Source organism: Lytechinus variegatus, chromosome 12, assembly GCF_018143015.1.
Source record: "Lytechinus variegatus isolate NC3 chromosome 12, Lvar_3.0, whole genome shotgun sequence".
NCBI lineage: Eukaryota > Metazoa > Echinodermata > Echinoidea > Temnopleuroida > Toxopneustidae > Lytechinus > Lytechinus variegatus.
In genome coordinates, this window is record NC_054751.1 from 10,909,346 (window position 1) to 10,924,420 (window position 15,075).

At 35.5% G+C, this 15,075-nt stretch overlaps 1 protein-coding gene across 2 annotated transcripts in view; it reads left to right on the plus strand.

Moving 5' to 3' along the window:
- Positions 1-15,075, plus strand: part of LOC121425035 (lateral signaling target protein 2 homolog) — a 59,265-nt gene that overhangs the window by 21,451 nt on the left and 22,739 nt on the right. For both annotated transcript variants that reach the window (XM_041620977.1, XM_041620975.1), the window contains exons 2-5: positions 578-731; positions 10,318-10,442; positions 10,885-11,034; positions 11,483-11,625. In XM_041620977.1, coding sequence (XP_041476911.1) covers positions 578-731; positions 10,318-10,442; positions 10,885-11,034; positions 11,483-11,625 — 572 coding nt within the window. The remainder of the gene's footprint in view (positions 1-577; positions 732-10,317; positions 10,443-10,884; positions 11,035-11,482; positions 11,626-15,075) is intronic.

Genomic DNA, 15,075 nt, shown 5'->3' on the forward strand with positions numbered 1-15,075 from the left:
TTTCCATCTTATTCACTGTCGGCATCTGTGTGATAGCCAAATTGAACTTTATTATGAGTGAAAGTCACTTTGAAATAATGGTTTATCTGTTTGTTGATTGATGGGAAATAGGATGATGATAATATCTTTGAGTGGGAAAAAGAAAGAGAGCAAATTAGCATTGGGCGTTTTAACACTGTACATGCCATGATACCAGAAACAATGTATATTGTACAATGTGTATGATTTCCAACCATATTCTAAATCTAAAATACCAGTGTACATGTACATACACTGTACTGTGCAGCTAGAAATACCAGTTTCAAGGGTGTACAAATGAAGAAATGATTGTAATGATGATGAGAATGGAGATGATGATGATAATGAATACATGTATGATGATGATGACAGTGATGATGATAATGATGATGGGGATGATGAATAGGATAATGATATAAAAGGAAAATGATAAATGCACTCAAAATTGCATTAATTATGTGTACAGTAGTGCATATTGTGATGATTTCTCTTTAGTGTATAAAGAATGAGGATACTTGTAAATATTAATCCTTATCTTTCTTCCTTTTTCATTTTACAGAAAAATGACAGTCAGCTACTAGCCCAGTTTTATTATGCTGATGAAGAGCTGAATAGTGTATCTCATGAGCTTGATAGCTTTGATGGGAGGCAAGATCCAGACCGGTGTACTGTACTTGTTAACCAACTCAGGATATGTCAAGATAAAGTTCTTGGTCAGTATTCGCATTTTAAAACCCATTCCGGACAATTTCACTATAAATAAATATATTTTGATGCTAAGCCCTAAAAATCAAATACTGTATACACTAGAATAAAGGTTTTTAAATTCTATACAAACTGTGTCCATATTTATTGCATTCTTGAGCATTCATTGTTCAATGTTTAGTGTTATGAAACATACAGTCGTCCTCAAAATTATTCATACCCTTGTTGATATTTGTGATTTTTCATGTTTGTGATGAAATGAATGCATTTTATCAAGTTTCTCTAAGATTTATGTGTGACCTACTAGTGAAAGAATAACAACAATGCACAATTCAAGAAATTTCTCTTTTCAGGGGTATTTTATTCATAGATATTCAAACAATGTCATGTTCAAAATTATTCATACCCTAGGTTTTCTGAGTCCAATGTCTTTCATTAATAGTCAATAGCATAGCCTTTGTTCTTTACGACTGCTTCTAGACGATTCCTGTAAGTGTCCACAAGCTTCCTGCACGTCTCCTGCGGGATTTTGGCCCATTCTTCCTTGGCGTAGGCCTCAAGCTGGGTCAGGTTGGTCGGGTTCCTAGCCATCACTGACTTTCAGGTCTCGCCACAAGTTCTCGATCGGATTCAGGTCAGGACTCTGACTTGGCCATTCTAGGACGTTGACATCATGGTCCTTGAACCATTTCCTCACCAGCTTGGCGGTATGCTTTGGGTCATTGTCTTGTTGGAACTTCCAGTTGGGGCCAAGCTGGAGTTTTTCGGCAGATTCCTTCAAGTTATCATCAAGGATCTGGATGTAATCCTCCTTTTTCATGATTCCTTTGACTCTAGCGAGGTTCCCTGTGCCACTGGAAGAGAAACATCCCCATAGCATTATGTGCCCACCACCATGCTTGACGGTTTGCACAGTGTTCTTTGGATTGTATGCTTCCCCTTTCTTCCTCCAGACGTATTCAACATCCATATGGCCAAATAACTCCAACTTCGTCTCATCAGACCACAGGATGGTTGACCAAAAGCTTGGATTTTGCTTCAGATGACCTCTAGCAAAGGCCAGTCGAGCCTTCCGGTGTTTCTTCCTGAGCAACGGTGTCTTCCGAGGCCTGCGTCCATGGAGACCTCCTTTGTGCAAGACTCGCTCGATGGTGGACCGGGACACCTTCGTCCCTGCCCGGTCAAGCGTTTCAAGTAGGGCCTTGGTTGTGGTCCGGGGGTTGTTGTTGACCTCTCTGCAGATTTTCCTGGCAAGTTTAGGGGACACCTTGCACTTCCTGCCACGCCCACTAAGGTTCTTCACAGTGTTGTACCTCTTGTGCTTCTTGATTCCGCTCTGGACTGTTGCCACAGGGACATCATACTGCTTTGAAATGGCCTTGTAACCTTTTCCCTCTATGTGGGCATTCACAAGACGTTGCCGTAGGTCCTCACTGAGCTCCTTCTTCTTGGCCATGATTATCAGAGACTGAGAATATCCAGAATGCTTTCCTCTATTTATACCCTTTAAGAAAGATGCTATTTTCCATCATTGTTCAATGGCTTGTTTAACAAAGAGGGTATTTAATTCATTGGAACATCCTGAAATAACTATAGGACAAAGAATAGCACATTCCCAGACAGTAAAAATAATGCGCATTGCCATAAAAGGACATTTTTGTTTAGGTATTGGCAAGGGTATGAATAATTCTGAACAAGTGCAAAAAATAACTTTCGACCCTATCTATTATTATGCTAATGAAGACTTGCCAGCTCATATGTCAAATCATGCATAGCAACAAGCAGACAAAAGATACAAAGAAAGTTACATCATAATAGCTTTTACAAGTAAAGAATCTACCAAAGAATGTTTTTCCACAAGGGGTATGAATAATTTTGAGGACAACTGTACATATACACATTAAAATAATGCATGTACAAAATATGAAAATCACACTTTTTTTAAATTAGCAAAAATCATTTAATAACAATTTGTAAAAGTCATCTTTTATCAATCTATATATTCTGTGTATAATTCCATAGGGTTACAGTAATTTGTGACTACTGAAACAAAATATTGTATTAAAATGTAGGCCTACATGTACATGTACCATACAAATAGACAAAACTTGTAAAAGCCATGTACATGTCACAGGTTCTTCTGTACTGATGAGATTTGTCTGATGAGAAACCTTTTAAGTAAGAGTTTGTTTACATACTACATCGCTTCGAGCATGCATACATGTACATTGTGCAGTTGACTTGACACTATATATGATTGAGGGCAGGCAGACAGTCAAGATGCGGATGATCAAAGTAGCTGTCTGTCCTCAAACCCGCCCACGCCTTGCCTCTATGTATAGAACAGATTCTCAGAAAATTGGAATTTATGAACAGTAATATAACCACTGTATGTACATGTACATGGTTATACTCAGTTTAATTAGGAATATGAGGGATTTTTTTTTTTAGTAGGGAGCAAATGTATCCAGTATAAATGAATGTGTATGTACATTGTACCAGTTTAATAGCCTCTATGATTTAAAGGGAGGGGTGGATTGTTTTTTAGTATCGGTACGGTAGTTGATTCTTTATGTGTAAGGCTCATGTAGGAACACATGGAGAGAAAATAGTTGCATACATGTCATTTAATGTACAAAAAATGCATACATGTACATGTAGGCCTACGTGTAGTTTGATACAGTGGGAACTGCATATATACAGTAGTAGGAGACATCCTCTCCCATACAATACATGTACATGCATATAGTGTCTTTGGATACTACATGTACTTAAAGGGGTACATGTACCTACTCCAGGCTGAAAATGATATGATTTTAACAGATTAAGAAAAATCAGACAAACAAAACATAATTGACAATTTGATCAAAATCGGACAAAGAATATTTAAACAAATTTTAATGGCATTAAAGAGTTGCATTATTCGGGTGAAACAGTTCTAGGCATGTCTTCGTGAATATTCAGTGAGCAAACTCATGATGTCATATCTTCACTTAGTTTTTGTCTCACCTGCGTAGCGGAGCGAGACATAGGTATCACTATTTCCGGCGTCGTCGTCAACAATTGTGTTGTACACCCAATAACTTTCTATAGCTTCGTGGTGGGATCAACAAATTCATACCAGAGGTCCATCTCCTGAAGGCACAGGTCAAGTTCAAATATGAGTCGAATTTGAATAAGGTCAAAGGTCAATGAACTTTCCATGACTGGCACAATTGTGTTGTACACCCAATAACTTTCAATAGCTTCGAGGCGGGATCACTAAATTCATACCAGAGGTCCATCTCCTGAAGGCACAGGTCAAGTTCGAATGTGAGTTGAATTTGAAAAAGGTCAAAGGTCAATGAACTTTCCATGACTGGCACTGTGCTATGTTGTACACACAATGGCCCGAATTCACAAAGGTGGTTTTGAAAACCCACGGTTGAGTCCATGGTTTATGCAGATTTCCTGTATTAATGACGCTTAATTTAGCGCGTATCGGGTGCGTGTATAAAACGTCTCCAATGCTGATGCGCGCTTTTGTCACGGTGCGCCAAATTCACGCCTGTTACCATGGTTAGATACGCTGTTTTATTCATGAGTCTACTGTTTGAATAGTGGACTCATGAATAAAAACAGTGGACTCATGAATAAAATAGCGTATCTAACCGTGGTAACAGGCGTCAATTTGGCGCACTGTGACAAAAGCGCTCATCAGCATTGGACATGTTTTATGTACACGCACCCGATACGCGCTAAAATAAGCTTAATTTATACAGGAAATCTGCATAAACCATGGACTCGACTGTGGGTTTTCAAAACCGTCTTTGTGAATTCGGGCCAATAACTTTCTATAGCCTCGAAACAGGTATTAAAGATATCTGACTGGTACTGTATGTTTGGATGCTTTTTGCATCTGTTTGTTCCACTATGGCATGACCTTATGCTTATCTGTTTGTTACACTAATGACGTGACCTATAGTTTTGACGTGCAGTCTCTTCATGACTGCAATATGCAGGCGAGACAACGCTTGGCGTTTGCCTTGGTTTTTTTTGTATTTTATTACATGAAATTAGGTTTGTTCAAAAATTTCCTTCAAGAACCAAAAATGTTGGAAGAACAACTGATTAAAGTGCATTAGATATTCATCGCGGCAACTTAATTCATTACAAGGGAGACATATCATTCACACAATACATTATGAAAAAAATGAAAGAATTATGATTTCATATACCGGTAAGAAAAAGTAAAGATGGAAGTGACATCATGAGCCTATCAAAGGAATATTCATGATGACGTGCATATAGCTGTTTTCACAATATATTGCTAAACTTTAAAATTCAATAACTTCGCTATTATCAGATTTTGATGAAATTTTCAGCATTTTGCTCTGTGAACTTTACTCTGATTTATTTAGATATAATTATTTTCAGCCCAGATCCCCAGAACATCCCTTTGAAACCTTTTTCATTACTCAACATACAAAGTACATGTACAGTATGAGTGCCATGCTGAATCCAGGCCTGCCTATTATTTTCTGAGAAAGAGGGACTCTTTCAACTCCGGATGACCTCACTTAAACCTTACTCCAAATGCGACTTCCACACATACTCATGTTTGTTATTTCAGACTTAAGAATTCGCGCCTGATGTCACTAAACGATTTTCCTATGGATGTACATCTGGTGCTAGAACAAACAATCCAGCAGTATTGATAGGAAGTCATTAGATACCACTCATGTTCCTGCTACACTCTCGCTCAATGCAGTTTTTCAAATTTCTCCTCTCCTTTTCATGTATTCATTTCATTTATAACTTTGTCTTTATTTCATACATGTATGTGCATGTAATTTAATATGGGAATGTACATGTGCATGCATGCCTGTTTTTGTTTATACTTCTTGTAAATGCAAACATACATGTATCTTTATTTTGTTGCTTTCTTTGACTATTTATGTACAGTATAAGCCATAAATTGACGTAATGACTTGTAAAGTATAACCTACATTGCAAGCAAATATCACAGGTAAAATGAGCTTTATTGCTTTTTTTCTCTTAAAATTTGCGAGAACTCCACCCTTCCCTCAAGTCAGACCATGATTAAAAACAAATTAACTTTTCCATGGACCTTAATAGATTACTGTACATGTACATGAAAAAAATTCAAATTTGACTAAAATTTGTGTTACTTAATTATTGCAGTTGTATGGAATTCAGAGAAATACATGTACATGTATGTACAAAATAGTGATACTGTTAAAATCAAACAAATTCTGTATGTATACAGACAGGTGTTTTCATATTTTTTAATACACTTTTTCGTATAAATGGGCCTTACAATTTTATTTTGGGATCAATGCAAAAGGGTTGGGTGAAATGAATTCCCAGGCATTTCTGAAAGAGTAAACTTTGATCACGAAGCCAGAGCATGGAAAGAGGAGAAAAAAATTGGACTACCACAGGAAACAGGGTCAAGAAATGCAGGAAACGTTACTTGTGCATTGATGGATTTACCAAATTAAAAACCATTTCTAATAATATTAATAAGAATGGTGCCTGTATATTCACATTTTATAGTACATATTATTAAAATGTTTGTTTAGAAACATAATGCCAGTTCCAGCAAGAGGTTCCAAGTACATGTATTCTACAAATTCATGTCATTACCATGGACACAATATGTACAGTGTACAGTATATAATCATGTAAATGTACAGTTTTGGGGTTTAGATGGACCGGTACAATGTAGGTCCATGGTTGGACTTCATTCGCATTGCAGGGGGGGTTTCATAATACAATGTACCAGGACAGCATTCTATATTGCTCCTCATACACTGTATGATGGGGGGACCTAAAGCTACGCACTTTGTTTACAAACGATATTAAATATGCCAATTTTGATATTTGAACAAATTATTACTAATTTGTGGTAAATATTCTAAAGATCCTTAACCAAAAAGAAAATATCACAAAACTCACTTATAAGAAAATCCCAACGTGTTTTCCGAACACCTCTTGATTTCGCCGCCAATGTAGAAGGGGTCCTAAAGCTACGCATTCAACTTATCATGCAAAAAAAAAAGTATTTCCTGCGCCTTAATTTTAAAATATGCTCAAATTGTTATAGGATAATATGAAATTAAATCGATTCATATAACTTAAAAATTCCAAACAGTTGTGGGTTTTCTCTGCATATAGAGATTTACTGTAGCCTATGTAGAAAAAATTGAATGGGAATCGTTCATCACACTACAGTCCAAGTTCCACACACAGAGTTCGCATTTGCCATCAAAAACTGCATGCGTGATGAGTGGTGTGTAGCTTTAGGACTCGCGTAGCTTTAGGACCCCCTACCATACATGTTGCAAAGGAATTTATTGTAATTCCCTGTGACAAAATGCATTAATCGTACAATTAAGTTCTATAATTTATTGCCCATACAGACACAAATGCTTGTACAAGTACAATAATGGACAATAAATTAATTATGAATACAAACAGTTTGAATGTGTGCTATATTTTATACAGAATCCAGGGTACATGTAACATCTCTCTGAACAAGCTTTAATACAAGCCAGTAATTTTGTATTACCCATGCTGCTTTCCCTATTAATTAATGAGCCCCCCTTTTTAACATACATGTACATTAGGTCTACATGTACATGTACATGTAGATGTACATGTAGGTATGTACATGTACCTGATATTTACCCCTGTTGTTTCTTCTAAGAATAACTCATACCAGAACTATTTAAGCAACCATACAAACAGGTGGTTGTCTCTGTTTTGAAATCAATGATTTTGGTTAAACAACAATAGTATAATCAATGCAGTTTGGAGCAAGGTCTAAGATTAAGAAGAAGTATTAAAAGCTTTACAATTGTCTGATTATTCCCAGAATATAAAGAAAAGGTAATTCAGTGTTCCTTCATGAGTATCTGTCAAACAAAAGAACACCTTCAAATTGTGAGCTCTTATTTCATAATCTACAAAAAATTGTGAAATGTTATTCAGAAACATTCCAAAAAGGGGAAAATTTCCTGACATGAATATAAAGTAACCAAGATTAATCAAAGATCAATAACGAAAGAGCAATTTAGGGAGATCGGAAACGCCTGTACAAATAAAGAGTTGTGAGGGTGTCATTGCTGGAGGAAGAGTGTTGCCTGTCTGGAGGGTCTCCAGGAAGGACAGGTACTGCTCTTAATATCCTCTGGATACCAAGAGATATCATCAAGAGTCCAATCGCTGCCTGCTTATCGCCGGTGACAGACTCCCGGATCTACGATACCCTTCCCATCGTTCAGACTACAAAATTTTGCTTGTTCATAATACATTTACTGGTACATACATCTATGTACATGTATGAAGGCAATCATTAGTACAGTATGTGATAACATTTATGGAGTCATACAATAAATATGAAGTGACTTAAAAAAAAAATTTACAAAGGTTTTTTTTTCATATTTTCATTTTGTAAAAAAAAATCTTTTCGCAGAAGTTTTCTACAAAATTAAAGTGAGCTATGTTCATGTATATAGTAACTCAATCTTGTGAGAGAAAATGAAGGTAATAGTTGATTATTGACTTTCTGCAGTTTTGAATCCTTATAATATTGATTTATTATGATGTACAATGTACAATGTAGGAATTGAATAGACCGGTTTCCCAATTTATTTATTTTGCACACATTTGAATTTCAAAGAAAACCCATGAATTTGAATTTTGAATAACTCTTTAAGCAGGCTGGTATTAATTAAAATGAACATAAATTACATGTAATCTGAATGGGGGGGGGGGGGTGAGTTTTTGATGATGTTCTAATCTTCAGATATTGGAAATGGGCCATTTGCCCAGGGTTTTAGTATCATGACAAGCGGTGGTGACCTGTTTTTCTTAGATTAAGTTTCGATTTGGAAGTTCTTACGTCATGATGACCTTCCATTTTCAAATCACTGCAGATTTCTTGAGAGATGATACAGGGTGGAAATATTTGCTTCTCCATGCGCTGAGATGAAAAGAAGTTCTTGTTTTTAGATGACTGAGATAATGTTGATTAATATGCATCTAATTTGTATACATGTACATACATGTAGTATTCCATAAGAATTTAGAATGAACAATTGATATTGACATGATAATAGAATAGCTGTATTATTGACACTTGAGAGTTGAGAGTGTCATAATACATGTGTGGTACACATACAAGTAAATGCATACATGTACTATGGGAGTATATTTACATGTAATCATTGGACTCCAAACATTCATAATACTACAGTGGACATTTTGCTGAAAAGTTTGTCCTACAATGTAAGAGACATGTACAAATTTGAAATCGCTCTCTGATGAAAGATTTCACTCCCCCCCCCCTCAGCAACTTAAATGTAGCTTTCCCTTTAATTGCTACATTTATTACATTTTCTCCACATTTCACATGATCCATGAAAATATTCAAAGTTTAATCTAAAACTTTTATAAAATTCTAACACCTGACTTAGCTCTGTGGAAGATAGCCAAGAAATTTGATACCCACCAATAACAATTCGATCATTATCACACAAGCTTGCGTCAGAGGAGGATGAATTTGTTTGTGCCAATGACATCGATAGAAATGATGTGAAAACAAGATCTGTTTCTCATCTGATTTGAAAAAGATTTTTTAGATGTCTACAGGAATTCCTCAATATGAAGATTGTCATCATGGTGTATTGATTTTTGCTATATTTCCTATATATATTGTTTCAGATCAACATAAATTCAAATGGCTATTTTCAGATGCTATGCAGTTCAGACTTTAATATCTTGTCTGCCATTGTGTATCTTTCCATATGGACATACAAGTACATATAGAAAAAAATGAAACTCTCAATCGATGTCCTGACTACAATCTTTTTTTTATTACTCTGAATTATGATTGTTAAATTGTACATGTAGCATAGTCTTTGTTAATGGAAGTTTCCTATCTTGTAATTCTGCTTGTATTTTTTTTAAATAATTAAGTGAAGTGATCACTGCATGAATATAGTTGTTAAGTCTGATAATTTTGGCAAGGATTTTGGTTTTTACAGAGCAAACAGAAAAAAAAGGTTTGACCAATGCCCAAATTCAGTATTAATTTTTAATTCATTAATAAAAGAAAAAAAACCCTCTACATATTTACAAATTATGATGTACTGTACATGTACAAGAGCATACAAATGAAACTTAAAATCAACATAAAACAATATATGTAATAAAAGTAGATGGAAACACCAAAAGTAAGTTTGTTAAAGTGCACACACCCAAACTGCATTGAACCATTTGATTATAGGCTTCCTTTTCTTCCTAGGCTTAACAAGAGTTTTCTACATTTCCTTAATTTTCATTTACATATATTTATTTTGTTAAAACATATGTGCATAATTCATTGTGGATACATTTCAGCCACGGAAAAAGGGAAATTGAAATAACAGCTCTTGGGGGGTAACGCCCAAACATTTTTTTTTCTAATATCTATGATCTCTGTGATGGGTGTTAATCATGAAGTTTATCGAATACTTACAAATTTATTATTGTACTTTATTATAAACTATTATAAACACAAATTCTTTATTTCTTTTTCATGAACAGGTATCATTGAGCAGTTGATGAATGAGGCCATCGCTGAGGGTAGAGCCAGCCGTGACTTCAGGGCTAAGTTTCCTGATGATGTGCTTCAGGATAGCCTGGCTGGCCAGCTTTGGTTTGGAGCCGAGGTATGCATACATGTATTACTCAAAGTCATATTCTTGAATAAAAAAATTGTTTCAGGCGAGTGTTTCATTATGATTATATATGTGTCATTGATTGTTTTAAAAGTGACCAATTTGGTCTTTAATAGCCATTCAGATTCAATGATTTCAGTAGTTTATAAAAGTTGTAGGTGAAAATCATAGACAAAGTGCATCCTAAAACATCCCTCAAATGGGGAATGATATTTTTGTTGTTCTTTAATGCCTCTGAGAATATAGGCAAAAACTTGCTTGAATAGTTGAGTTTAAACGGCTAAAATTGTACTAAAAATGCAATTTTGTAAAGTCTTGAATTGTGTCACTTTGAATCTTTGATGATATTATTACTGTACATTACCTGTTGATAACTGACATCATGCTTGATCTGATTTGGGTTTAAAATTGGTAACCTCTTTTACATTAACAGTGCTTGGCTGCAGGATCTACCATCATGAACAGGGAGATAGAGAGTGCAGCTCTGCGGCCCTTGGCTCGGTGCTTGACCAGAAGTCTGGACTGCTTGAGGGCTGTGCTGAGAGATCAGAGCTATAAAAATCTCAACTCTTACCCACAGAAAGTAAGATTTGTATATTATCATAACGTTAATGTTTGCTAAATATATTACTCATATCTATGTTCGTGCCGCTTAAACCATGTTACCTATGTCATAAACCGGGATGTAGTATATTTATTAGTTCCAAAGCATATCAGATCAGGTACCCATGGGCCATTCAGACCTGGGTGGAGAGTGGCAAGTTTAGACAAGTGTCTTGAAATTATGTTAATGCTATGTTGAGATTTGAATAGTATTCATGTAGTAAAATACTCATTGGAAAAGTTTATCGTAAACCAAGAGGTTTGTGACAAGCTGACTACTGCTTAATACTAAGATGTCTGCTCATGGCAATATGAACCAAACTTGCAACAAAAAAGACCGATTTAAGAGAATAAAACTTGTGGAAAAAGTGTGTTGAATACAACAGTCATGTATTTTTTTTATAATGTATATTCATTTATTTCTTCAGGTGAAAGAGGCTTTGAAGAAGTTTGACCATGTATTTGCTGAGTTTGAGCTGAGTTATGTGAGTGCCATGGTTCCTGTGAAGTCGGCCCTGGAGTATGATACTATGCAGGATGTCATTGTACTTTTCTGTGAGACTATTAACAGGTAAGCATCATTCCTGATTATCGATTTATTGATTAATGAATTTAATGAGATTAAACATGTCAAGCAGAAGTAGCTTCAGATACAGATGATATCAAGGTTGACATACGTGTATTTAATAGTTTTTAATCCAACCCTAACCCCATAAGTGGGGAGCATTTCATCATCTACATTTCTTGTCAGACAAGTTGTCAGATCAGACAACTTTCCATGATTTTGATTGAATGGGAAGCACGGTTACTATGGTAACTATCAGTTAAAACAGGTAAATCATCCCACAAGTCCTTTCATGAAATGCTTGCCGTCACTTAGCTCCCACAACACTTCTCACGTCCTAAGTCATACGTGCATGAACTTTACTCAATGGCAGTGAAGAGTGTCAACAGGTGCATGCCCTGTCTGCGTGGTATCTACCGTGAGAGCCAGACAGAACGTGTGAATCTAGTCATGTTTCTTGCTTTTCCTGTCAAGATCTTTTTCCCAGAGATTTGCTTTTGTTCTTGCGGGTAAAAAAATTGCCCAAGATACATATTCAATATTTAAACTCTTTATCAGTTTGCTTTTGTTTAAAGATTTTCGGTGACAATTTTAATCATAACTTGGGATCCGTCCAAGTTTTGGAAAGCTTGATGCAGGATATATTTACGTGTATGTACAATAGGAGAGGTAGCATCATGGTCTAGTGGTTCTAATTTGCCTGAAAGGTCATGGGTTCAAATCCTAGCCGTGGGATAATTGGATTTCACAGGAAATTCATTTGCATTGTATTGCATTTAATCTTGATGTAGTTGTTTCAAGGAATATTGATTGTTAAAAATGTGTTTGTGCCTGAATGGCAGACAGGTCATAGCTACATGTAGGGTAATAATGATTAGCACCCTGAGCAGTCTGCAAGATGGGTATGAGCACTTATTATCATATGCTTTGGACTATACCTTATAGAAAATGATGTCAAGTAGGTAGGCTGAGCTGCAGTGCAATTTTTTCAGTAAAAAATCAAACAAACCTATAAATCTTTTCGTCTTTCCATTTCAATTTTTGTGCCTGTATTTCCTTCCCTTCTTCACATGGTGAACCGTAAACTTTCTCCATGTAACATACAAGTCTGTTATAGACTGCAAATCAGAGTGTCCTTAGTCCCTCAAAACAGAAAATGTCAAGTGAAACAGTGTGTCTGGTTTTAGATCCATAAACCCTACCTAAACAACACTTTATGTACCCAGCTGCATGTAAACCAAGTGCATTGTAAATATCATGTGCTCACAACCTCACATTTCGGGCAGTACGTGTTTACAATTTTAACTCAGTGGAACAATAATTAATTGGTGTTATGTTTCATTTTAAATCAAATTGTAAATTTCATGAGATATGTATACTCTCTGGTGATTATGAATCATGAAGCTTTTATGATACATGTAGAATTATATTTTTGAAACATTTACATGTATGTTAGAGCTAAAATCATATACCCTGATATCTATTATGAAAGTAAGTCTCAGTAGGACATCTGCTGTGTTTATAATCTGATATTAACATTTATCAGGTATAACTCCTTCCCTTAATCCCTTCCCTTACTATTTTGGTCTGTCTTTCATATTTAATCAGTTATCAGTATAATTGATAGGGACAAGATATTTGCAGTGGTTGCTGGAACCCAGCCAAGTCTACATGTATGTGTAAACAGTGTCTTGGATTTCTTGACTGGATATTGATAAGGGGTTGTATCGAAACGTGAAGTGACACAATACACTCTTCCACCAAGATAAAATGCTAAATTGAGCAAGTCCGAAAACAAGCTTTCTGTCTTCATGAGTTTTATGCAACGCAATCAAAATTCTTTCAGAGGGGTAACTTGTTAGCCAGATGTTGTTCTTGAAGATTAGGATGCAAGCCTGGAATAAGCCAGACATAGTAAAAGATAATATTCCCATATGTTTTGTCTGCATCTGCCTAGGAATATAAATTGCTTAATTTTTACTGAGTGAAAAAAGTTAATGAAATATCAGAATGAATAAGAAAGAAAGTTTGGGCAAAGAATGTCGGTCTTGACTCTTGAATAAAATTGTTTGGGCTGACATCTCCATCTTTTTCTCCTTTTTTATTCAAAGATAGAATTGTGGCCAGTTACATGTACATGTACGTGTATTTTATTGATTGACATTAATATGCAAGGGGAGGGGGGGGGGCAGAAGTGGTCCACGTATTAAGTAGGTCCTTTCAAAATGAATCATTGTTTCTATTAATTTAGTACAATTCAACACCTATTTTCTTGCAGTATTACCATTTTTGAAGGGGTGGGGTGTACATATAGCTATTGCCTTGACATATTAACAATGAATATCTGGTAATTGATATGTGTAAATCCTGGAGAATTGCAACTTTGTCTTTTTCCCCCTTTGTATCTTGCAAGAGCTTAATTCCATAAGCCTCTTTCTTGAGTTCAATAAAATGAATCTCTTGAGTCCTATTAAAAAGTCTGAGGATTTATCATTCTGACTTAAAGAGAAATACCAGTAGTTGCAGTAAACACTTATTTCATGAGAAAATCTGTAAAACCAGGCTTAATTGTCAGTTTATCATCGAAGATCTAGATCTGGTATACTGTTACATAAACTGAAGTTTGTGAAATCTTAAAATCTACGCTGAAAATGTTCACACTGAAAATCACCAACACAGATAGGCACACTTTGGACAGTGTATTATTATTGCTGGATAAAGACCCGACGGAAGTGACCGAATCCGCGCTTATTTTGCTTATTTCTCAGCAATTACACAATTTCTTCCAGAATCCTTTGGCACATATTTTTTATTCATACAAACAGACACTTGGGTGGTCATTATATTAGATTCTGTAAAAAGTCATTTTGAGATCATTACCAAAACTGGAATTTACATGTATCTTTAAAGCACACACCCATTAAATACTGCATTGCGAAGATTAATGACATCAGTTTACATGTGCTCTGAAAGATGTGCCAAATGACACATCACAAAGTGGTTTTACTTGGATCTAGTCACTTATGACTGTTTGTGGTGGGATTAGTCGTTCAGGATTTCGGAATACCACAGTTTGTTTCCTTAATTCTTTTGTAAAGTTCAAGAATTGGTACAATGACTCAACCTATTGATCATGTTGATTGAGTGCCATATAAAATATTTTCGAGCCTAAGTTAGTATACTAGAGCCATGTGGAATGCATTGAAGTAACCTGAACTGTTGGAAGTGTTTTCACCTCTGTATTTTTGTCTGTAAACAACAAAAATCAAGGTTTCCATAGAATCTCTGCACACAAAAAGAAAATAAGCATGTGGTCATTTAACTCTCGGTCGTTGATGGAGCTAAAAAAAGCTGTCTTTTTTCAGGGAATTTAAAGTTTTATATATTTTTGTGTGGTTAATTTGTCAAACAGTGTTCAGTATCAAAGAAGGAAATGAGACTTGGCCAACTTCCTTT